Here is a 25,745-nt window from a genome sequence, read left to right on the forward strand (position 1 = left end):
GCTCGCTCATTCACACCTAGGGCGATGTAGACCAGCCAATTAACCTGAAATGCATGTTTTTAGAATGTGGGAGGAAACCGGAGTGCACGGAGGAAATCCACCCATGCAAGGGGAGAACATGCAAACTCCACTCATGACCTCAGAACTGTGTCGCACACGCGCTAACCACTGCTCCGCCGTGCTGCTCCCGACTCAGATACAGTTCTTTCATAATCTGTTCGCCGTTGTTTTTTGGTGCTTCGTCCTGCTCTTCAGAAATGACCTGGACCTTGGGCAGCAACGTTTGACGATACTAATGGGCAGTACTAAACAATACACACGATCCCTTGAACACACTTTTTTGTTGTTGCCATTTAAAAAAAAAACATCTTGTATAATCAAGCAAGATTGCAAATGCGAGCGTGCAATGGTTTGTTTCTTGGATTACTCATGGTGTTGCATTTGGAGATCGCGGTATAGTTTTAAGTGAAGGAGAAAGACAGCAACCATCGGAAAATAACTCGAATGGCTACAAAGGCTGAATAAAGTCATAAAAATAACACAACTGTGACGAGCGCCTTGCAGTCCTGGTAAGAATATTTGACATGAATAATGGAACCAAATCAAGGATTAAGTAAGTATTTTTACGACTATTTTTACTTCGACTTGAAAAATATTATTCTGAAGCAGGGGTCAGGAACCTTTTTGACCCAAAGAGCCAAAAAAGCAAAAAAATGTTTCCCCAAAAAATTGAGAAGGCACACCATATATTTTCAGACACAATTCAACAAACTGCCAAACACACTCTGTAGACAAAAGCTTATTGTTGAGCAAATTTTATTTCACTGAGTGTCATTTGGTGATTTAATCAAATCTATGAAATGATAATAATGCCAAATCCTGTGTCCCAAATCAATGTAAATATGCAATTTAAAATTTGTCTTACACCTTAAGAGTGTTAATGCAATTTTTTGCCGTTAAATTTGTCCTTAATAACGGTTTCAAAACAATGTGCATGCAAAGTTCTTTTGTAAAAATGTCACAAATTACTGCAAACGATAAGCATATCGTCACATTCACTTTCGGTGTAGACTGCACTAAGCGAGAGAGAGAGAGAGAGAGAGAGAGAGAGAGAGAGAGAGAGAGAGAGAGAGAGAGAGAGAGAGAGAGAGAGAGAGAGAGAGAGAGAGAGAGAGAGAGAGAGAGAAAGAGAGAGAGAGAGAGAGAGAGAGAGAGAAGGAAGTGCCTTGGGCTGTATGCAGGGATCCGCCCACCTGCACTGCTTACCCAATCAAAGTTGTTGCCAGCGTTTTTAGTTATCAGTTTAAATGGTTTCTCATCAAACTTCTGCATTAAGTTGCTTCGTCTTTATATGTACCAAAATCGGGATGAAATCACTTGACTTTGGAACGCCACAGAGAGATGTGCAAAAGTTACATTTTATTTCAGAGCCATATGTACTCATGAAAAGAGCCATATATGGCTCCTGGGCCATAGGTTCCCTACCCCTGTTCTGAAGTAAAAGTACTTTTACTTGAGTAAAATTTTTGGCTCCTCTACCTACTTCTGCTGTAAAGGATCATAAATGTTCTCTCAATTGTTTAAAAGACTAGGTTTTCTACTTCTCCAGGTGACTCTATTAAGGATAAGTGGTGCAGTAAATGGATAGATACAGTGGCCTCACGAACTATTTGGCCCCTTGAACGGCAAGAATTGGCAAAGGGAATAATAACAATGATAATGAGACATATTATAATAATAATGATAATAATGATAATAATAATAATTATTATTATATATATATATATATATAATTATAATAATAATAATAATTAAAATTATTATATATTCTTACACGAAATATTGATGCATTTTAAGGCAAGAAGGTACAGTTCTTTTATGAAGCGAAACACTGGCCACATCCATCATGGCGGTACGTAAACGTGTACGCGAACTTCTTGATAAAAGCGGATTCTAGCAATACACGTCTGCAATGAACTCGGAAGTTTGCATTATGACGCTATCATTGCCGTGCCTAAACCCTCTTTTCAGAAACCTGTCTCACCCGAGTCTTTTAAGGAGACGCTTTCATTATCGGATGATTAACCATAACAAAGGCAAGTACCAGGGATGTGGAAATGTAACATTCGATTCATTAGCATTAAGGTGCATATTATTTTAGCATTGCGAATAACAGTATTGTGAACGTGCAGTCATCAGAAACGACAATGATGTACACGTAGTCTTTAGATGCAGGCTTGTCTATTTTACACAAAGGTTCTGGAAAGATATTCAGCTCTGGGTCACTCATGTCATCTCTACATTTCTTATCGGTTAATCCAGAGATCACATTGCACTCGGACTTACCATTCGAAACAAGATCGAGGAAAGAACAACAAATCTTATTTTATTTATAGTAAAAGTTATCAATCCACAAAAAAACTTACTCAAGTGGAGTAAGTAATCATGGACTGCAGGAAGTCCTGCGTGCAGTGGGAAACGAAAAAGGGGCTGGTGGAAAAGGGATAATGGTAATGCCACTTAAAGGATTCTTTGGCATTTTTAAATATGAGGAGTGGAACGGTAATGCACCGATATAATGGCCCCAACCGCTGTTACACTTGAAGAAGAAAAAGAAGAAATCAACCCACTTTTCAAACTATTGTTCATGACTGTTTTTGTTAGGTAAATCTTTAAATATGATAAAGATTCCCAATGTGCAAGTGATATACAACATGCTTAAGAATCTCTCCCCTGTGCTGAGTTAATCGTGTATTTTTTCTTTGGATATAATTTATTTAAAATTGTGAAATTTGTTCTGAACTCTATTGCTTATTTGACTCTTTCGTCCTAAAAAGTCTTGCATACAGTTCAATTCCCGCGAGATGTTGACCCAAACGGGACGTTTCGACATATACGACGTCACTTCAGCGTCACTCAAGATACAATTGATATGAAAACTGGTTTATTTTTTTTAATTTCCCCGCTAAATGTTTAAAATAACATTAATTCATGAACAAGTAACATTAAATCGTATACCTGTTTATCAGATGTGGAAATGTTACAAAAATAGCTGTCGGAGGCGGGGCTAAACTTAAGCGCGCGAATTTTGCATAAATAACCGGGAAATAGTCCTCACTCGTCTTAGTCTGTGCCCCTGGCGCCAGTGGAGAGCATTCGCTTTTTTAAACTTGGTTTTATCGGTTCTTCTTTTTGTGTTCCTCTTCATTCTGTTGCACCTCTTTTAATCTCGGCAACATGCCTGTTTTAGAAGTTGCAGATGCTGGTGAAGTGTCTCCATCCAAACGAGGCCGAATTAATGCTCCCGAGGAACCGTCTGTTCTTCGTTTCGCCAAACTTTCGGAACATGCCACGACCCCCACCAGGGGATCTGCAAAAGCTGCTGGTTATGACCTCTACAGGTTTGCCATATTTGATCGCTCTCCGCCTGAAATGCAAATATAAAGTGCGTTTTAACCCCGGGGATCGTTTTATCCATGCTTTATGATGCGTCAATCCCAGTTGGTATTTTAGGGAGTGGTGGGCCGTCAGGGACTGCAAGGCCTTTCTTCGGTGGCCTAAAAACACGAATCATGTTATATAAGTGTATTTTGTACATGAGTGCTATGTAAATAATTCCAAATAGATAGCTTCTGTTTATTCATTTCCCCAGATGTGTGCCTTCATATTCATGCATGTAATCAATAACATTTCAGCCATTACTTGTTTCCAAGTCCAGAAACCTACCTAGAGGCCTTCACAATCAGCCCTGCATGCCCCGATTCATAAAATAAGTGACAATAAAGCTTTTTGTTTAGCCAATTAGATTTTAAGTTTTTGACAACAAGGCCCTCTCGCAGGCTTGAAGAAACGTCAGCTAGGGGGAGGTAATGCACCAAAGTCAAAAATCTATTCTACAAAATTATAGCATTTATTTTTTCACTCTACAGTAAACTTTTGGCTCCTAAGCTTTGAACTTTTTTATACTAAGCAACTTTAATGGAAGCAACTTAATCTCTGAACAACAGACACGAAATGTTAATCAAAAATATTTTCTTTTTAGTAACATCAATCTATGAATAAGCTACATTTTTATGTAAAGCACATTATCCATGAAAAAAAGAAACACGAAAAACGAATTAAAACAGTTTTAGAAGAAAAAGATGTCAATACAAAAACAATTTAAACATTTTTTTATACTCCAAAAATTCAAGTCTACATTGAATCCCTGAAAAAAACATGTGTAGTGACCAATCACAAGAGAAAAAGCATTTAGAAAGGAACTGGCTGTTGATTGGTGGGCAGCCAATGACACATCACTGATAGCCTAGGTGTGACATGCACGGCCCGCCACAGATTTTGGGTACAATTTGAGCTCATTGAAATATGCATTTCCATTTTCTTTTACAGTGCATACGATTATTCAATTGGTCCAATGGACAAGGCCATTGTGAAAACTGACATCCAGATAGCAGTCCCACATGGCTGCTATGGAAGAGTGGGTGAGTTTAGTTGCACACATAAAAATGGAATGAAACAACTGAACTGAAGTGCAAAATCGACAGTAGGGGTGGGCGAACGATACAAATAATGATTATTTTGATGCTTGGTGAGTATTTTGACCGGATCAATACTATTGACTTAAGATTGATACTGTTATCCCCTTTTTTACTATCACTATAATAATGTTCTTTGTGTGTCGTAAGATTATAAATACATTATAACTTTCAAATTAGATCTAATTGTTGTTAACTTTATTTGCACCACTGATTTTATTTTCAAAATAATTTTCCAATAAAAGGTATTTTACTTTACGCACAATAAGGTGTACCTGATTATAAGCCGCACTTTCAAAAATATCCCCTTGTGAAAGATTATTTTTCATATTTAAGGCGCATCGAACCAACAAGGTATAAGATGTTTAAACAGGAAAAAAAACATATTTCATAGAACATAATTAGTAGGGATTCTAGTTTTACAACTAAAATGAGTCAATTTAATAAATGGTTTAGTGTGTAGAAGCTTTGTGTTGTAAATTAGCATTTTCAAATGTATTTACTGTATTTCTGGCTCTAGAAAGCGCACTGAATTATACTGAGCATTTTGAAATCTGGCAAGTTACAGTCCGGTAAAAAATTGTTTTAATGAGCTTTTTGACATTGTTGTTCAGTATTTGTTTTTTGGTTACATTGCTGCTTTTTTGTTTGACTCCTGGCTTTTGTTTGATCTAAATAGATTTAGTAATGTTTATCTCTTTTTTTTTTTTTTTTTTTTTTCCCAATAATTCACCAATTTACTTCAGAGGAAACATCGGGTGACCACAATAATGGAACTATCAAAATGGGGATTTGGTTTCAGGCGGGCCTTTCAGAGTACTTGCATGTCTTAATACAGACGCTACCCTACTTACGAACAAGATAGGTTTCCAGATGATCATTCATAAGTTTAATTTGTTTGTAAGTTGCTTCAGTGCTATTTTGTATGGAATGTATGACTAAGGTTTGTATAAGTAACCTGTATTGTTTTGTACTGAAAAATAAACATTTAATTAGATAATATGCTATATGAAAATAAATAAAGTGAAGTTTAATTTACTTTTGGGAGATGCGCTTCAAGAAGTCCCCCTCTGTGGTAAAAAGTGGCCGAAAAAAATGTTCCAGCCATTTTCTCAACTGCATCAAGCTTTCTTATTCCACTTTCATTTCAAATGAAACGGCTCGCCTCTTCTTTACACAGTATTGAATGGATGCACAAGATATTAACAATAAAAATGTAAAAGTTCTTAACGCGCTGGAGATACAGTATAGAATGTTTACACACGAACTTGGAAGAGGAAGCGGATTTCTTCGGAGTTGATGCTGGGTGACCACTCACCGCGGCACGTGGCGGAAAGAAGCACTACAGCACTGTCTACTCGGAAAAGCGTGCACGCAATACAAAATCTAACTTACAGAAATGTCCAGATATTTTTCGACATCCCGAAAATATGTTTGTAGGTACCATTGTTCATAATTTGACTGTTAGTAACTAGGGGACCTTATGTAGTTACTTAGGTTGAATCAATAGGGAAAATGCCTGCATCGCCCAACCCTAATCGACTAAAGTGTTGTTTGGTATTATTAACTCTGCTGTTTTCCTTTTTAGCACCGAGGTCTGGACTTGCAGCAAAACACTTCATTGATGTTGGAGGTGTGTGCATTGTCCAATTACTATTAAAATTTTGGACATCAGGAAATAATAGATTTCCCCATTTTTTATTTTAAACATAAGGTTGTTTAAGCTTATAAGATTATTTTTTTGTTCCATTCTCTATTCTTAGCTGGCGTTGTTGATGAGGACTACAGAGGAAACGTTGGCGTTGTCCTATTTAACTTTAGCAAGCAGGCGTTTGAAGGTAATGTTCTCCCATCGATTTTTAAAATGTTAGTAATGGTACAAAATCTAAGTGGTAACGGATCATACTTGCTAAATTACTAGTTTTTTGGGCGGGGTGAATCTGTCATTTTATTTTTTTTGTTACACAATGTTATTCCAACTCTCAACTTTATAAAATACTAAAACATGAATGCAATCATTTCAAATTCCATATAAAGCTATAGTTTTAACAGTAAAAGTTTTTGTCATTGGTACGCAACTGCATATTAAGGGACTGTGTATTACTTGACCACTAGATGGTGCTGTATGGTGTAATGCAACCAATAATGAGTGCTAAAAAAGACAAGAAAAATGCATACTATAGACTTGCAGCCTGGTCATCATGGAAGGGGGATTACCGCATGTGCGGTCCCTTCTCAAGGTTTCTTCATTTTCCCATTGCTGAAGTTTTGAGTTTTTCCTTGCCCTCGTGTAGGTTTTATATCAGAGGGATGGTTTATAATAGTCGTTAGTGTGCAATAGTCTGTGGTCTGTGCATCCCTTAGACACATAGTGATTAAGGGATTTACAAATAAACATGACTTGACTCTCCAAGATGGCAGCAAAACTGCAGACAATAATGTGGACGCTCTAGGACAGCGGTCGGCAACCTTTGACACCGAAAGAGCCGTTTGAACCCGGTTTCCACGGAAAATAAAACACTGGGAGCCGCACATCTAAAATGAAAAAAAAAAAACTTCTACTACTTTACCGCAGCATGTTTCTTATGAAATCCACGTGCTACAGAGAAAATTACATTTTATTCATTTAAGGAACACATTTTGAATTCTTGAAAAATAATAACAATGAATGTCTCTTTCAAATAAATTAAAAGGCTGAATTTATATTGTCCATGTAGCAAACGAAAGCAGAAAAATGCCATGAGGCGTCATCCTTATATCCATTTATCTTATCTAAAATGAAGATGACACTGTATATATTGCTTTTTCTTACCTTTACACTTTGTATAAACAACTATAGTGTGGTTATGTCTTATGAAGTGCTACGGAGAAAATTAAATTTTACTGATGTAATGAACACATTTTGATTTCTTGAAAAAATAAAAATGTCTGAATGTCCCTTTTGAATAAATTAAAAAGCTGAATTTAAATTGTGCATGCAGCAAACAAAAGGGAAAAATCCGTGAGCCGTCATCCTTATATCGCCTTGGGCTTTCAAAGTATGCAGCGGAGCCTTGACCTGAATATATAAAATAAATTGGGGGGAAAAGCACTGTGTCACTAAACAATGAAAATTAAATATTTGCAAAGTATCTGCATAAATATTTATTTTACCTGGTTAATGGGACTTCTGCTCCTGAACCTCTACGCACAGCTTCTGCAAATCGGGGCTGTACAAAGTCACTTTCATCTTTACGCAGGACTGTAAGCTGTCATCTGTGAGCCGTAAGCGGTGTTTGTTTGCATCATTGAATGTTCTATTTTCTTGAGATATTTTTCTTTTCTTACATTTCTCCATTGGCTAATTTTAATATATTGTTAAAGGGACACTGTAATTATTGACCAATAGATGTCTCTATTGTGGAGTAATACACTGCACAAGGAAGAATACAAACTACAGAGAATTGAAGTGAATACGACGCACCAATTTACTTTTATTTTTCCAACCTTGCATACGTTGTTGGGGTTCACTTAGTTACAAGATAGCGGAAAAATCATGTCCGTTCTCTAGGTGAGTCCTGCGTAAAATAAATTTCTTCCCAGTATTTAAAAAAAATGCCAATTTCTATTTATAGGTCATGTATTTTTGCTTAACGTGCAAAGCAAATATTATCTTTTTAATGAGGGTTTTTTAGGACTGGTAGGCGCTAAACAATACACACTGTCCCTTTAAGATGTTAAAATTATTAAATGGAAATTCAACTTTCACCCTTGTTTTTTTTTTTTTTTTAGTTAAAAAAGGTGACCGTGTTGCACAGCTTGTGTGTGAGAAAATTGCCTACCCCGAATTGGTTGAACAGGAGGTAAGAAGTCACAGTTGCACTTCTGAAATCCCAAATTTTTTTTTTTTTTTCATCAAATTCATGATAAAAAAAAGTTTTTTTTTGCAGACGCTGGATGACACCGAGCGGGGTTCAGGTGGTTTCGGCTCTACTGGAAGCAACTAAAATTCTGAATGTACTTTTTAAGTTTTTGTTGATGTTTTAAAGTTGTTAATAAATAGCATTTTTATACGAGTCTTTTTTTTTTTTTGCTGTATTTTCCTGCATACCTTAAACACAGTAGACTACATATACTTGTTTCTACATACATACCTGTTTTATCTATTTTGCTGATTTTATTTTCTGTTTAACGACTAAATTTGAATGGATTTACTATATGTGTGCTGAATAAATTATTATTTTCGCCATAACTCAGCTCCACAAGGGGGCACACATTCCCAAGCACTGCTATACAGGGTGTTATCAGAGTCCTGGGTACATTTGAAGTCCCCGACTTGTTCTCAAAAACTGGTCTGAATATTGACAAATGCAATATCACCCAGGGGGACTCAGTCAAAAAATTTGGATGTCACATTTGACCCTAATCTGGCCTTCCAAACACACGTTAAGAATATGAGTAGAACAGCTTTTTCCCCATCTTGGCAACATTGCTAAAATTTGCCCAATGCTGTTCCAGTCTGATGCGGTGATTATCACTCGTGCGTTTGTTACCTCCCGTCTCGATTACTACTACTCTCTGGTCTCCCCAAGTCCAAAATCAGGAACCTGCAGCTGGTACAAAATGCTGTAGTTTGATCATATTACCCCGATTTTAGCTCACGTGCATTGGCCCCCAGTTAGTTTAAGATGTAATTATAAGGTTCTGTTGGTATTGTATGAAATTATGCATGGACTTGCGCCTTCATATCTTTCAGAATTAATTTCTCCCTATTTTTTGGTCCGGAGCCTTCGCTCTGAAAATGCCGGTCGAGTAGTGATCCCAAGGGCCAAGAAGAGAACCGCAGGTTCGAGAGCATTCTTGATTCTGGCTCAGGTGTTGTGGAATGCTTTTCCCCCTGAGATTTGATCTGCAACGTCAGTGGAACTGTTTAAATCTAGGCTTAAAACGCTTCTATTCTGGTTTATGAATGACCTATAGTTCATGTTGACAATATCTGTGTAGCCTGGTCATCCTGGATGGGGGTTTACCTCATGTGCAGTCCCTTCTCAAGGTTTCTTTAATTTCCTCATGTTGAGGTTTTTGAGTTTTTACTTGCCTTCATGTAGGTTTTAGATCAGGTAATGGTGTAATAATAGTCTGTAGTTTGCAACAATCTGTGGTCTGTGCAGCCCTTTCAGACTCCCTGTGATTAAGGGCGTCACAAATAAGCATGAATCGATCACGATTTAAAGCAAGAATACTGCATATTTTGCCTTTATTTTTATGCTCTAATAAACGTTTTTCATCTGCCCCCCCCCCAACCCAATCAGGCCTTATGGAAGTAAGAGAAAAGCATATATGCACAAAGAAAAGAAATGCATAAAAGGCTCTTTGAACTCAGGTGGGCATTGTTAACCCATACTTAATAGAGAAAATATTTAACTTTCAACTTTTTGTGGATCCCTCAAACTATGCACCACACCTTAAACTATGAATGGTATTAGGATACAAGTGGAATTGTATAACAAATTAAGTTTTTGTAAGCCTTTGAGTTTTGAAAATATCTTTTAAATATGGCGAAATGACATCTGAGCCCTTTAATGTTACATGTGGTGTTCTGCAGGTTTCAGTGCTTGGCCCCCTTCTTTTCAGCATTTACATGCTTCCATTAGGTGATATTATTCGCAAGTACAATATCAGTTTCCACTGCTACGCAGACGACAATCAACTATATCTTCCGTTGAAGGAATCTGCCACACTAAACTGTGGAAATTTGGAGGCCTGCCTCATTGAGATAAAAGAGTGGATGTCACTCAATTTCTTGCATCTTAACTCTAAAAAGACCGAATTGTTAGTCATTGGTCCATCTAAATGCCGTGACTTATTCTCAAAAACTGCTGTGAACATTGACAAATGTCACATCACACAGAGTGACTCAGTTAAAAATTTAGGTGTCATATTTGACCCTGATCTATCCTTTGAAACGCATGTAAAGAAAATTACTAGAACCGCTTTCTTCCATCTCCGTAACATTGCTAAAATTCGTTCTATGCTGTCTCAGTTGGATGCGGAAATTATAATTCATGCGTTTGTTACCTCCCGTCTCGATTACTGTAATGCACTACTCTCTGGTCTCCCGAAGTCTAGAATCAAGTCTCTTCAACTGGTACAAAATGCCGCAGCGAGGCTTTTAACTAGGACAAAAAAGTCCGATAACATCACACCGATTTTGGCAAACCTGCATTGGCTCCCAGTTACCCTTAGATGTGATTTCAAGGTTATTTTAGTATTATACAAAATCATACATGGACTTGCTCCCTCTTATCTTTCAGATCTGATTTCCCCCTATGTCCCGGTCCGAAGCCTACGTTCTGAGAGTGCCGGTCTTCTGGTAATCCCAAGAGCAAAGAAGTGTTCCGCTGGTTCGAGAGCGTTTTCCATCCGGGCACCGGTGCTGTGGAATGCTCTTCCCCCTGAGATCCGATCTGCAACCTCAGTGGAAATGTTTAAATCTAAGCTTAAAACTCACTTCTACTCTATAGCATATGAATAACCTACTCTTTTCGTCGGCTCCAGAGCAGGGGAATGTATGATAATATTCTGAAAAATAGTCTCTGTAACATAGTGTAATGATCTGTGAAGCCCTTTGAGACTCTTCGTGATTTAGGGCTATACTAATAAAAATGACTTGACTTGACTTTTAGGATCAATTAATGGGATTTACTCAACCAGAAAAAGCGTTTTGTAAATGAAGTTAGAAAAACTAAATCATGAACTGTTGTACAAATTGAATTTTGCATCAAATTTGGAAAGGAGCCACCAGAGAGACAGCATTGTAAATTCACAACGGATAGGTGCTCATGCCGAGCTAAAAGATGAAGGGACCCCCTTTTACCTCCAGAAAATGTGATTGAGCAAGTTGAAACTGCTTTCCAGCGGAGCCTCTGTAAATCGATCATAAGAGCCAGTAGGGAACTTTAGTGTCCTACGACAACTGTTTGGCATGTCTTACGAAGAGGAATGCACGTGACGCCTTACAAGCTGCAATTAGTCCAACAATTGAAGCGCACTGATTAACCACTTTGTAACGCAACCGTGAATGGAAGATAACGGCTATGACAATCGGCTTGTTTTTGTTATTGATGAGGTGACTTTCCACGCAAATGGCAAAGTTAACAAGCATAACACGCTTACATGGGGCACTGAGGACCCACATGAACTTCTTGAACAGCAATGAGTTTCTCCAAAGTTGACTGGGTTTTGTGCTATGTCCAAGATAGCTGTATACGTACCATTCTTTAAATGTAAATGTGAATGGTCTGCATTTATATAGCGCTTTCCAAGTCAATGAAGACCTCCCAAAGCACTTTACAATGTGCTTTACACTTTTCCCTTTTACACACTAACTAACCGATAGCAGCGTCAGCCATGCAAGGCAACTACGTGCTATCGGGGGCATTAGGGATTCAGTGTCTTGCCCAAGGACCCTTCGACATATAACACAGAGGAGCCGGGAATCGAACCTGCGACGTCTTGATGCCAAGATGAGCGCTCTAAGAGCAACAGTCAACAGTGCAATGTACCTCGACATGCTGGAAAACTGTTAAATGAAGAGTGAGAGAGAGAGCGAGAGCAAAAGAGAGAGATAGAGAGAGAGAGTGTCTGGTGACTTCCATTTTCCAACAGGAGGCAGCGGCACCACACTGGAGCCTTATGGTTAAACAGTTTCTGAACACAACACTGCCAGACAGATTGAACCATCTGAGCAGAATGACTACAATCTCAGGTACTGCCCACCCACATCATACACCATGACATCTCTTTTGTGGGGATTCGTAAAAGGAATAGTCAATGTGCCCCCTATTCCAAGAGACGTGAATGAGCTAAAGCCCCAAATAACAGAAGCTTTTGGTACAAGTTGGGCAAGAATTTGATCAGTTTGATGTGTGACCAGTGGTGCTCACATTTATCATATTTGAACATTCCACATAAAATGGAAATTACAAGCTTTTTTAATATACCAGATGTGTTTTTATATCCCTAATAGTTTCTGAGATATTAAATGTTGAAATGTGCCCAAAACCTTCGGAACACAATTGATATCATGCAATGCTGTTTTGGTGACCTGTCAACAGCACACCAGAAACCACTACTGCTTGAAAATACTACAGGTGTATACAATGTGAGTAGCAATCAGGAGTACACCAAATGAATGTTTTTATTGTGAATGTTCAACTAAACCTCCGCTGACGTGAACAAGAACACACACTGCTTTCAGGCTGGCATGTGTTAACGCGGCACTGATTGGACATGAGTGAATTGTGTGGCCTTGAAGGCCTCAGTGCATGATTAATAAGGTCCAGGTTTGCCCTCACAGAAGTTGTATGTCTTTGTATGCAAATTCTTATATGTATAAACTTGACAAGGGAAGTAGTTGGTCATTATAAGCACCGTTACAAAGGCTTGTATGCCAGAGGCTGCCTCTAGTTTACAAAGACATAGATTAAAAGTGGCATCATTGATTACAGTACAGTATAAATACAATTTACATGAATTATAAAGGTGAAGAGTCAGCTTAGGGATGATAGCAAATGTGAACTTTTAAAGTGGCTGATGGATAATCCACTTTGTATATGGTAGTACAGTGCATTTCCAAAGCTATGTGGTTGTGTTAATAGCACCAGTAAATATGAAGGCTCCGGAGAAAGACGTAGACAAGCATTGTTTAAATACGTAGAAAGGACTTCATCAAGCCCGACCGGAAAAAGTCTCCAAAGTCCATTGTGGCGTCCTTCCCTCTCCTAAATGATATAGTCATTATTGGACTCCTTTAAGGAGGCAAAAACGTGTTGTGTCTAAGTTAGCTCAGTCAGTTGCCTGAGGGAAGGAAATTGATTCATGATAGACTACTGGAACGACTCTTTCTTGGGCACAGTCACAGAACAAAAAAACAACAGCAAAAACAACTATAAGAGTTTCCGGTTGTTGTTATGCCTTTCAAAGTAAGACCAATTCCACACGATTGTACAACATGAAACTCAACAATTCCTTAACACGTTTTCAAACACCTTATGATACACTTCCTTGGCTGTAAACGCTATGTCAAGGGTCGGGAACCTTTTTGACGCAAAAAGCCATGGAAACAAAGTATACATATTTCTTAATTTGAGAGAGCCACACCATATATTTAAGACAAAATTTACCCAAACTACCAAACTCGCTCTCAGACAAAAACTTATCCTTCAGCGAATTTTATTTCACTGTGTGACGTTTGCTGATTTCATTAAATAATAATGACAGGCCCTGTGTCCCATATCTATATCCATGGTTTATTGTCTGGATCTCTCGAAGGGGTACCATTTCCTTTGGTGTGTCTTGGGCAAGTACAGCCTGGTGGCGCCCATCCCTCTCCAGGCCAACATATGTTTTCCACCCAGTCTCGAACTGGGGACATATCGCAGTTACATAAGAGTGTTCATTATTTTAGTCCTAAATAATTGATTGAAAACAAAGTGCGAGCAAATTTATTTTGGCGAATCGTCCCAAAATATTGCAAAAGTTAATGATATCGATGTGTTTACCTTCGGCGCCGACAATACGAGGCGAGAGAGAGTGGAGAGTGTGTGCAGAGATCTGCCCACACAGAAAGGAATTGCATGAATTAAATTTTGTCCCGAGCCAGATGTCCTCTTGAAAAGAGCCATACCTGTTTCGTGAGCCATATGTTCCCGACCCCTGCGCTATGTGTTCCTTCGTATAGCTTTTGAGCCAGAACGCACAATTGAAGTTGTATTTATGATATGTAGAATCATCTTTGGCATACAAATGCTGAAAAAAAAAACGAACCCGCCCCATTCCCCTCCTTAGTGTCTCTTTGGTGGCAAGCTCAACTTCCTGATGGGGAAAGTACAAGTGACAACACCCTTACACTGACCCAGAACTGGAGAAGTTTGACCCATCTCCATCATCCACCCGCGCCCGCCCCAGTCTCGGTTAATGCAAGATGATCTGCACCCTCATCTTCAGGATGTCCCCCAGCTGACCGGCAAGGTAGTCTTTATCGTGGCTGTCCTCCAGCTCATCCAGTTCCTTCTTTCTATAGAGCGGGATGCTGCTGATATGGAGGTCATGTGCGCCAGGGGCAAGGGTTTTCCGCTTGCTGATATGCAGGAAGCTCACGCCCTCCCTCTGGTTGATCTTGAAGTAGCCCGCTTCATTGCCATAGTCAATGCTGTAGCGCACGTGGTCAGTGAGGGCGGACAATGCAGGCGTAAATTCCAGGATGCGGTCATGGTTGCTCAACTCGCTGATGTTCAGATGAAGGTGCAGGATGTCCTCGGTGTCCATACTGGCCAAACTGATCGTCTCGTCAGACATCTGCAAATATAGGTTTTTTGTAACTAACTGAAAAATCTGAATCAAGCTGCAAAAGCCTCATCTGTAACCTAAACTCTGAAAACATTGGGGTGTGGAATAACCAAAATTTGGTAAAAATTGATCCAAACAATGACTTGAAGCAAATATTTTGTTCAAAATACCTCTGTTTTTGTCATGTTTCACTATTTTTTGTTCTTTTTAAAACAAAATTACCCAAGATTGGGTGGCACAGCAGCTGGTTGGTTGGTTTAATTCCAGCTAAGGCGGCCTCCCTCTAGCAAGTTTGCAAAATATCCACAAAAAGTAATCATACTTAAAATTGTTGTGCACTGGAAAAGTCCAGTTAGAAAACAGAGAAATTGACCCCAGTAGTGGATTGTTCTATACTTGATCCAAATTGGCTTATCTTTCAGACTTATTATTTTGCGGTGTACAACCGACTTAATTACCGGTGTATAATCTCCTGGTTCACCCAGTGTTGTATTGGTGCTTCGTCGTTTCCGGCCTTTCTTGGGATAGCCGTTGATCTTGCACTCATAGCAGGCCTCGGGAGACAAAGCGTTGTCGTCCTCCTCGCCTCCCTGACCAACAATTTGGTCACCGCCACCGAAAGCCAACCCCGTGACGCAGTGTCTGAAGCAAACATAAAAGCTTTCAAGCTGCTGCATTTAATACCTGCATGGAAATGTGCTTGCTCGCCAGGCTTTTAGGGACTAACAGAATACATGAAACGGCATAATGTAATCAGGATACAAAATAAGTAATTGTATTCCGTTACAGTTACAGAAAGAAAACCGAATCAAATTACTGTTATATTTAGACCATATAAGGATTACATTGCAAGATAACAATTTTATTTCAAAGTGAGTTAATATATAGGCAATGCGCCATTGTGTCGATCATAATGTCAAGTGAACTCGTGAACACTTGGTGTGTTTAAACTATATTGGTTCCTTAATATGCTCTTAATATTAAATATTCAGGAGAATCTCGTCAGCCGTGTGACAGAGAAAGTTTAATTTTTTGCTTTAAAACTATACTATTTTAGCACTCCATTTGTAGGACTACAACCAACTACCTTACATTGGTTTCCTCCAATTAGTTTTCAAGGTTACACAGTTTATTTTATTTAAGAAAAATGTAATCATTTTATTTACATTATGTTTACTTTGTCTTTTATTTGCTCATTTGTTATAGGAGTAATCCAAACGTAAGTGAAAGTAGCCAAGTTACATTACTGCAAGGTTTGGTATTCGGATTACGTTACTGATTACATTTTTCAACAGGTAGCTAGTATTTGTATCGGATAACATTTTTAAAGTAATCCTCCCAACCCTGTTGCAAGCATACCCTTGTCCTGCCCTGTAGTAGCCGGTTGGGCACCCGCAGAGGTAGCCGCCGTCTGTGTTGGAGCATCCGAACTTGCATGGGTTCTGGGAGGTGGAACATTCATTGACGTCCGAGCACCCCCCGGAAGCCTGTTCGTAGTTGAAGCCGGTGGGACAGAGGCAGCGGAAGCTCCCCAGGGTGTTGTGGCACGACGCTCCCCCGCAGATTTGACTGTTCTGACACTCGTTCTCATCTGGGTCACAGGAAGTTGACGGGAAGTACACAACCAGAAGGTCATTGCATTTAAATGATCCAAACAATAGGGGAGGAAGTCAAATGTCAGACTACTTGACAGCACTATTACAGTACATAAACAATAGGTCTCATTTAGTTTGAGGTCCATGTAATGTCACGGTTTCCATCCGCAAGATTTTTCAGTTTTATGTGTTTTTATTTCAATTTATTACACTTTTGCTCAATTGGTTGCAATGTATTCAAATTTCCACCACCAAAGCGTGGCACATTACTGAGTCTAATACAAGTACTAGGGGTGGGCGATATTTTTGAAGAAGTAGATTTTTGATTATAAAACAAATAAACTCGTGTTTAGAAGTGCTCGAATAAAGAGGTAACACTGTAAATGGTTAAAGCGACACTGTTATATTTGACCACTAGATGTCACTACAAGTAAGAATACAAATTATTAAAACTTCAAGTAATCAAATCGCACCAATCTTAAAACCTAGTGATCTGCTTACCCACACACTGGTTCCACTGGTAGTGCTGCAGGTAACCTTGTGGACAGCTACATCTGTAGCCTCCCACAAGGTTCTGACAACCATGCTGGCATCTGTGGTTACCATCACACTCATCTGTGTCTTTTGGTTGCAAAAACAAAACCAAAAAAAAATTCCTTCAGCCTTTTAGCATTTTGTTAGTTGATAGCGACACAGTGGTTGCTAGCCATTTTCAGACCTTCACAGTTTTGTCCATTGGGGTCTAATGAGAATCCGCGCTGGCAGTCGCAACTGAAGCTCCCCGGGGAATTCTGGCAAACACCGTTGGTGCCACAAAGATTTGGGTCTGTTGAGCATTCGTTGTTGTCTGACACACACAAAGGAAGAATTGTTAACATTAAGAAAAAAAACAGGGTTGAAGGGCTCAATAATATACAACAGGTGTAAAGTACTTGAGGGCATTGTAAAAAAAAAAAAACCTAACCCTAACCCTATAATGTTGATCTAATTATGGACGTGCTCAAATAATCAGTACACCTTTTTAATGGCCAGATTCAAGCACTTTTCAAGGACTTTCAAAACCAATTTTCCAATTTCTTTAGTACCCTTAAAATAAAAAAATCCGGTGTGAATCACATATTTCGCAGAGACCCAAATATATCTTATATATATATATATATATATTTATATATATATATATATATATATATATATATATATATATATATATATATATATATATCTTATATTTATATATATCTTATATATATATATCTTATATATATATGACGTGCATTTCAGGTGGATTGGCCGGTCCAAATTGTCCCTAGGTGTGAATGAGCGAGCGAGTTGTCTGTCCTTGTGTGCCCTGCGATTGGCTGGCAACCAGTTCAGGGTGTCCCCTGCCCACTGCCCGATGATTGCTGGGATGGGCTCCAGCACCCCCGCGACCCTACTGAGGATAAGCGGTGCAGCTAATGAGTAATGATATATATATATATATATATATATATATATATATATATATATATATATATATATATATATATATATCATCTCATTAGCCGTACCGCTTATCCTATATATATATATATATATATATATATATATATATATATATATATATATATATATATATATATATATATATATATATATATATATATATATATATATTTGATTTTTAATCTTTAAACAGATCTCTCCCCGTATAGGTGTTGGGTCAAAATGAGGGTAATACAGTATGTAGCTTACAATTTCAGTTGGAGTTTAAATGGCGAGAATGTTTTTTTTTTTTAGACAAATCTTTCCTAATATAGGCTTTTTATCATATGTAGCTTACATTTTCACTTGGGGGAAGTTCTTCCCATTACAATTTACCACTAGCAAATGCTACCGTAGGTTTTTACATGGCCCATAATAAACATCCACAATGGATACGTAATCCTTGCACTAATACACATCCCATAGTGCCGTGTTTAGGTGTAGCATGCACCAGTCCTCTTGGGACAATCCGTATGAGGCGATGACACCATTTAGGAAAAGGCCATACAAACTAATCTTAGCTGCTGTTAATCAAGAGGGAAGAAATGCGATGCCAAAGTGAAGCCGCCAAAGAGCAATGTCAAGTTCATTTTCCGCAAAATTGTTATGAAACATGGCAACAATTTCAACGGTTTATAAGCACTTCACCCAAAATTCAAGCACTTTCAACCCTTGAAAGTACAACATTAAAATTCAAACATTTCCACGGATTTCAAACACTCGCACGAACCTCGTTGGTAGAAAGGTTTATTGAAATTGCACGAGAGTAAAATACTAGTAAAAATATTAAAACCTCGGACTATAATGTAAATCTATTTATGGATGTGCTAAAATAAGTGTTTAACCATCAAACCTTTGGTGGCAAAAACCTAGTGCCTGGAAATCACGAGAAATCATTTTATCACTTCATGTAAGGAAAAAAAGGTCATTCTAGTAAGTGCTTTTGGATTAAAAATGAATACCTCGTTTTGTTCATAACTAAGTGTTATTTTTGAGTTATTCACAGATTATCCTTCAACTGTGTCAGAAGTCAGTGCCGTTCCATTTGACGCTAGAGAGTGAGATTTCCTTTCTTTGAATGTGAGGTCATGGGAGCCACTTTATGGTCTGGAAAAAAGCTTGCGGTTGTCATGACTATCCCTTGCCGAGTTCCACAACAAACACTTGCTAGGCTGCACAATTACAAATGCGTACAGTCTTAAAGATAAGTATGATATGAAAGAATGTTCACAAAAGACAAGAATAGCGGAAAAGAACACGTCATGCGTATACCGGATGGAGGAAGTCGCAAGTGCATCATGACTTAACATGTTTATGAGATGAATTCTTTTCAGGTATACACAGACAGAAAAGCTCTTGAGAGGACCAAAATATTTAGATGAGTAAGTCAATCTGCATTCCCCTCGTGTTTGTTTACCGATGCAGGCGGTGTGATGCTGGGTGAAGCCGATAGGGCACTTGCAGGTGAACCCGCCAATGGTGTTGACGCACAAGAATTGGCAGTTGTGCTGTTTTGTTGAGCACTCGTCCAAGTCTAAAAAGAAGGCAAGACACATCACATTACTGCACTGTGTCATTTTATCATACTGTGAGACCATTACATTGACAACTGCATGTAGGTTCTGCATTTGTCTCAGTCAAATTCCAAACCATCTACAGTCAGTGAACTTTACGTGAACTGCAGAAACGGAGGAGCGGTAATAGTTTGAGCTCAAATGGTGCCTTTGTTTTCTGCCAAGAAAGAGCCAAGGTAGTTCCTCGACTAAATATTGTTCTATTTAAACAACAGCATTGTAATACCACCACAATTAAGCACTAACATTGACATACTAATATCAATAGCACATGTAATAATGTCAACTTGTTTAGCCACTATGAGAACCACTGCTATTCAACAGCAAAGGTTCTTTGGGTGTTTCGCTGTTTTTGTGTTTGAGTTTATGTTACCTCTGCAGCTCTTTCCATCTTCCTGTAGAATGTATCCACGGGGGCAGGAACAAAGATAGCCACCTTCTGTGTTCTTGCAAATAAAGTTACACGGCTTTGGGGCCTGTATGCACTCATCCACATCTGAAACCAAACAAAGTAGTGAGACATTGCCTGATCTTATAAAAAACGACGAGAGCGGAAGATGAGATCAACAGACTCGAGTTGTAATTTTCATCTGTGTATGTGTGGGCCCAATGTGGTTTATGCATTTTTCAAGCTTGTGGCAATTCCTGTATCGGCAGGAAACGAGTCGACAAAACAATGAGAGATGAACGTCAGCTTACCCACACACTGAGTGCCTGTGATGTCTGTGGTATAGCCAAGTTTGCAGATGCAGTTGTAAGAGCCAATTGTGTTGACACACTCGCCGTGCCTGCACAAGTTCCCCATCACTCGACACTCGTCGATATCTGAACAGAAACATTTATTTTAATTTATCTTTTTGTATGAGGTTTTCCATTAACTCTTTGAGTTCCGTTGACTACATTTCAAGCATTGTGTGCCCCCTTTGGCGATATCCTGACAAGTGCCTTTACAATTGGAATCAGTGGAGCCTTGCCTTGGCCATCTCTGCTGGGAGAATCAAGCTGTTCTGTAATTACTCCTGCCACTAGTTGGCAGTAATGCCATTTCTCCCCCAAAAAATCAAGTTAAGCCAGAAGTGGAGAAAATAATAAAGGAGATCAGTAACTTGAGAGTTGGAGAGAGAGCAAAATCGACCTAGTACAGGAAGTTTAAAAACACTTAAAAAAAAATTGTCCAAGGTAAATCTACTGGTGTATTCACAAAATGGAGCACCAATGGCAGCAATTCCACATAAGTTGAAGCATTGACCAACTGGCGGCTGCTCAATTTGTATATTTTGGAGTTGCAAACCCACATGGACATTTGTGACACCAATCCCAAAACTATAGATGTGGAACATAACATATAAACGTCTTGCAACAATCAGATGACGACTGCTCATGACTGTTCAAGTTTTTAGATAACATCCGACACCACAAAGTGAGTGTAATCTTCTACTTGCAAGAAATTCATCTTTTCACCAAAAATGTTTTTTTCAATTTGTCCAAAATATGGGATTTTGTTGCGACAAAAAAAATATTTTCTTCTTCAGATGAACGAAAAATTGATTAACAAAGAATAAAGGTCCAATATTTCATTTAGAAGTATCTGTATTTACATACACAATTTTGCGTCGGTCTTAATAGATTGTTCGAAATGCTTAAAATGAGCTGACTAATAGATCAACTTTTCAGAAAATGGTTGGCTCACAAAAACTTAGTGACTGAGGATTTTTTGTGAGCTATCTCAGTTTCTCTATTAGGAAACAGTATTTAATTTCAAACTATCCGAAATACCTCTTCCATCAGTGGTATATCCAGGTCCCAAGGGACACATTTTCTTATAGTGGGTGGTCCCGGGGAGTGGACAAAGCTCACAGTTGTTGCCCCAACCCCTGCCCCCATCACAGCAACACTCCGACTTGGTCACCATGTTTCTGTTACTGGACGCCATCTGACACAGTGTCGTCAGAACCTCGGTGAAACAGAAGCCCTCACGGTTATCTACATGTCGGGAGACACAGAAAAAGAAACGTGAGAACGAGACAAACCATCACATGAGCAAACAAAGAGGCGACTAAAGGGAAGCAGACAACGCCACCCAGACACCACCAGACGTGAGGCGATAACCCACATCCACAATCGCCAAAGTCTGTCAGAAAACAGATAGCAAATGAGCCTCGGTTTCCTCTAAGTGTTTCTCACAGGTTTCCGGACATTACTTTGAATCTGAAGTATAAATTTAGACTTGGATGGATGCCTGTGAAATGATTTATTTTTCTCTATCTTGACAGTGTTTAAAGAGACTGTACATGAGGGGTAAAATATATCGAAATTTGATTGATATTTATTAAGGGGGATAACTGTTAACCGCACATGCAGAGTTGGTTGGGTATTGTTCACATACTTACCAATGCATTCTGTCTGTGTGGGGTTAGGTACGAATCCCTGGTCACATCTGCAGCGATAGCTTCCAACAGTGTTCTCACAACGGCCATTCTTGCAGATGCCCGGTTTGGCGTTACATTCGTTCAGATCTGAAGCAGACAAAAATAAGAGAGATGATTGCCAATTTAAGGAACAATGGGCTTTAAACATTCTTACCAACACAGCCGTCTCCACCCGGGTGGCGTGTGTATCCGGGTGCGCAGATGCACATAAATGTTCCGATCAGGTTCTTGCAAGTCATTCCCCTGCTGGCGCAATCATCTAAGCCATCTTCACATTCATTTTGGTCTGCAAATTAAAGATATTAAGCATTAACAACTATAAAGAGATTAATACAGTATATACTTACTGTAAACAGATAGTGAACTTACGACTCCCGTCTCTTATAGATAGTCATTGGTACATGCTAGATATATTAGTGTCATACTTAACTATCCTTTACTGTTAGCGGTTTGACTATATGCAGCCGACCATTAATTAGTTGATAATTTCACGATATGCCTGAGGGCAACCCAATCTATCTAAGCACACAAACTTTCATTGGTTTCCATTAATCTTCTCGATAATGCGCTGGCATGGAAACAGGAGTTACAAATAGACAAGTAGTAAGAAGAGTTGGTGGTCTGTTTACAGCTGAATGATAAACAATGACGCTACAGACACAAAGAGGTTCCTTCTGCCTCGGCGCTTCCCTCCATATACAACAGTTGCTATGGTCCCCACATCATCTGAGACAGCGGAGTTGCAAACACTGACTCGTCTGGTAACATTTTCTCAGGTTTTAAAAAGGCTTGAGACATAGTATGTTACGTAACTTTACAAGGGGCTAGTATACATACAGTACTTGATGCAAAATGGTATGTGACAAAGAGGGCTAATAAGTTAATGAGTTGTGGTACCTTTACACATTCTGTTATCGTCACGAAGCACGTATCCTTTGGGACATTTGCACTCGTATGATCCCACAACATTAACGCAGCGGAATGCACACAGCAGAGGATTCTGGGCACACTCATTGATGTCTGCAAACAGAACAAATACAGTTGTCATTTACTTAACAAAATGTTTCTTAAGTTTAAGATGAAAACAGTGGATTTGTTTTTAACTTGAAAGCCAAACATTGTAGTGTACGAAAGTATTTTTAGATGGTCTAAAGTAACATTTTTGCTATTGTATATTAAACAGAAAGTTGTTCGCACACCTTCGCAGGTCATCATGGGACCAGGCTCAAAGCCGTCCTCACACGAACACTCAAAGCCTCCGATTACATTTGTGCATGTGCCGTTTCCGCATGGGTTTCCAATTTCGCACTCATCAGTGTCTGGAATGGATACAAACATCAAATATTTGTCAATGAAAGCAAAAAAACGCAAGGGTGAGTGTTGACGGACACTTGCCTACACAATTCAATGAAAATGAGCCAATGTCAAGATGGTAGCCCATTTGACATTCACATCGGAAAGAGCCGTCTGTGTTGATGCATTGGCCGTTTTGACAGGGATTGTTGAGGCATTCATCAATATCTAAGAAAGAAGTAACAATGTGACACATCAGAGGATAAGGAATCATGGTAGAGGACGCTTATACCTTTTGGAACCTCATCGATCCCACGTTGATATCCCTTATTTTTGCAGAGAAGTGGATAGGACTCTGAAACATTATAGTACAAACACCATTAATACCCCCAAAATCCTGTATGAATGCAGCATGCATTTTATTTCCCCCATCCCTATGTGTCAAAACACACCCTCTGTCTTGCCAGGGCAGATTTCACAGGGGTCTCCCCAGCCTTGACCTGGCATTCCAGTGCAGCAGCATTCTTCCTTGGAAGTATTCTGCGGCTTTGGAACTTGGCAGCGCCCATTTTCAAACCTTGTATAGCAGTAGTTGACACGTACGTCTAAAGATCGGAAGCGAAAAACAACAGTGAAAGAAAATCAAGGATTGAGACCCAAACCCAAAGATGTACCAAAAGATTAACCTGTTCTGTTACTATGTTATTCTAAATATTTTCCATTAAAACTATTTAAAATAGCTCATGGCTGCCGAAATCATAAACAATTGGTATGATAAAAAAGACTGTATTTGCTTAACATGTTTCTTTCATCGAAAATAAGCAAAAAATGAGCTAAAGTAAATATTAAGTAGAAAAAAAGTCAAATCGAATATTCTTTGACTGGAAAACAGGGTAATACTGCAGTAAAAGATATATTTTTCAAAAAAATCATTAGAATTAGAACAATTTCGACAGATAATAGCAGCTATTTTTCTTAATTCTATTCACATCGAATCAACTAGAGACTGATGACCAAGTGTTATCACATTATCACATAACCTTTAGTCACGGTACTAGATATGTTAAAAGTAGAGAGAATGTTCTTTATTCTCAGCTCAAACGAAGCATTGTAAGTGACAAGTACGGCCATGCATTCATTTACATATTCCAGGACAACTGATTTACTTCCACACTGCTTTCATCGTCAGTTAGTTCAGAATCTCGTGCGCGTCACAGTGACTTTGCGAGTCGGCTGTACCACAGACCAGTTTAATGTCTGACAAAATTCTCGCAGCCCGGTCCCAATAATAACATCAATAATTTGGTACCGTGAATAAAAATAGTGTAATGATGAGAAAAGACCTAATGCCTTATGTGTTGTAACTTAGTGGATACACTCTGGCAGACTCCACACTGAGATCTGGGTTTGATTCAAGTCCTATCCAAAGTAATGCAATTGTAGGTAATTGTGATAATATGTTCAAACTGATCAATTAATGCTAACCCTAGACTGTAATTCTAATTTTGTGCATCTCATCGCCAGTAATGCCTAATACTTAGACACCCAATATTTAGCACTTATCGCTGGTTCAATGCTTCGCAAATTTTGAATCGAATTGCCTTTATCGTCATTGATATCCGCGTATCATGTATTGTGTTCTTCAGCAGACAACTTACAGCAAATGCTATCACGGAGGCAGGTTTGGTGGGTGTGTGTTGGCTGGGTGTACTTTCTGTGTGCCCATCTGTGATAGGCTGGTGTATGCCGTCAGTCAAACAGCTGGGTGTGTGTCCATGCAAAACAAACTGCGAAGCGACACATTGACTTGAGTGCCCGCCCACGCTGGCTGATTGACTGGCAGCATACACCAACCTATCACAGTCACGCCCATATGACACACAAAGCCCTCCCATTTGCTGTGTGCTGTTTGCTCAGCACAAAATGCACCATTTATAGATATCAATAACAATAAAGACTATTCAATTCAAAATTCGCAAAGCAGTGCACCAGCGAAAAACCGAAGTGCGAAGTAGCAAAGTGTCTCTGTGATTGTGTTTACTGGTATAGTCCAACTCATCAATTAATGCTAAGCCTAGCTTTAGCTTTAAGCTTAGTTCATTTCTATGCGCCTTATAGTGTGGTGCGCCTCTTATATGAAAACATATTTTTAAAAGATTATTTTTTGTGCGTGTTATAATCTGGTGCGCCGTAATCTGATAAAACCTCTGTTGTTGTACCCCTTGCCTTACAGTAAAACGCTTAACTTGATGGTCTTGGTGAGGTCGGCAAATGGAGAGGATTGTGAGGTCTCCTTTTTGGCTCTTTCTTATAATGAGAAGCACATGGTCACACTCTTCTGCTAGCTGTTCACCCGATTGCACAAATAAGCACCGTGTCTGCTGCAGACACGCACGCACGAGAGCGAATGAGCACCTGGCAATGACATGAACACCTGGCGCTGTATACACAGCTTCTTAGAGGGTC

At 39.0% G+C, this 25,745-nt stretch overlaps 2 protein-coding genes across 2 annotated transcripts in view; one reads left to right on the forward strand and one right to left on the reverse strand.

Annotated features, from left to right (window-relative positions):
* Nucleotides 1–1,985: 1,985 nt before the first annotated feature.
* Nucleotides 1,986–8,590, forward strand: dut (deoxyuridine triphosphatase). Its single transcript, XM_088334321.1, has 7 exons — nucleotides 1,986–2,096; nucleotides 3,251–3,401; nucleotides 4,390–4,481; nucleotides 6,124–6,168; nucleotides 6,299–6,373; nucleotides 8,307–8,377; nucleotides 8,465–8,590. The coding sequence occupies exons 1-7, from the start codon at nucleotides 1,994–1,996 to the stop codon at nucleotides 8,519–8,521; spliced, it is 594 nt and encodes a 197-aa protein (XP_088190447.1). The 5' UTR covers nucleotides 1,986–1,993; the 3' UTR covers nucleotides 8,522–8,590.
* Nucleotides 8,591–12,696: 4,106 nt separating this feature from the next.
* Nucleotides 12,697–25,745, reverse strand: part of fbn1 (fibrillin 1) — a 91,235-nt gene continuing 78,186 nt past the window's right edge. Inside the window, exons 51-66 of the mRNA XM_088334322.1 lie at nucleotides 23,732–23,884; nucleotides 23,572–23,634; nucleotides 23,382–23,507; nucleotides 23,186–23,305; nucleotides 22,884–23,006; nucleotides 22,141–22,272; nucleotides 21,948–22,073; nucleotides 21,334–21,540; nucleotides 20,257–20,382; nucleotides 19,931–20,053; nucleotides 19,401–19,517; nucleotides 17,178–17,306; nucleotides 16,961–17,080; nucleotides 16,224–16,455; nucleotides 15,323–15,506; nucleotides 12,697–14,873 (exon numbers count right to left, since the gene is read on the reverse strand). Coding sequence (XP_088190448.1) covers nucleotides 14,490–14,873; nucleotides 15,323–15,506; nucleotides 16,224–16,455; nucleotides 16,961–17,080; nucleotides 17,178–17,306; nucleotides 19,401–19,517; nucleotides 19,931–20,053; nucleotides 20,257–20,382; nucleotides 21,334–21,540; nucleotides 21,948–22,073; nucleotides 22,141–22,272; nucleotides 22,884–23,006; nucleotides 23,186–23,305; nucleotides 23,382–23,507; nucleotides 23,572–23,634; nucleotides 23,732–23,884 — 2,465 coding nt within the window. The 3' untranslated portion in view covers nucleotides 12,697–14,489. The remainder of the gene's footprint in view (nucleotides 14,874–15,322; nucleotides 15,507–16,223; nucleotides 16,456–16,960; nucleotides 17,081–17,177; nucleotides 17,307–19,400; nucleotides 19,518–19,930; nucleotides 20,054–20,256; nucleotides 20,383–21,333; nucleotides 21,541–21,947; nucleotides 22,074–22,140; nucleotides 22,273–22,883; nucleotides 23,007–23,185; nucleotides 23,306–23,381; nucleotides 23,508–23,571; nucleotides 23,635–23,731; nucleotides 23,885–25,745) is intronic.

Source organism: Urocampus carinirostris, chromosome 4 (genome assembly GCF_059441175.1).
Source record: "Urocampus carinirostris isolate Australia breed hairy pipefish chromosome 4, RoL_Ucar_1.0, whole genome shotgun sequence".
Classification (NCBI taxonomy): Eukaryota; Metazoa; Chordata; class Actinopteri; order Syngnathiformes; family Syngnathidae; genus Urocampus; species Urocampus carinirostris.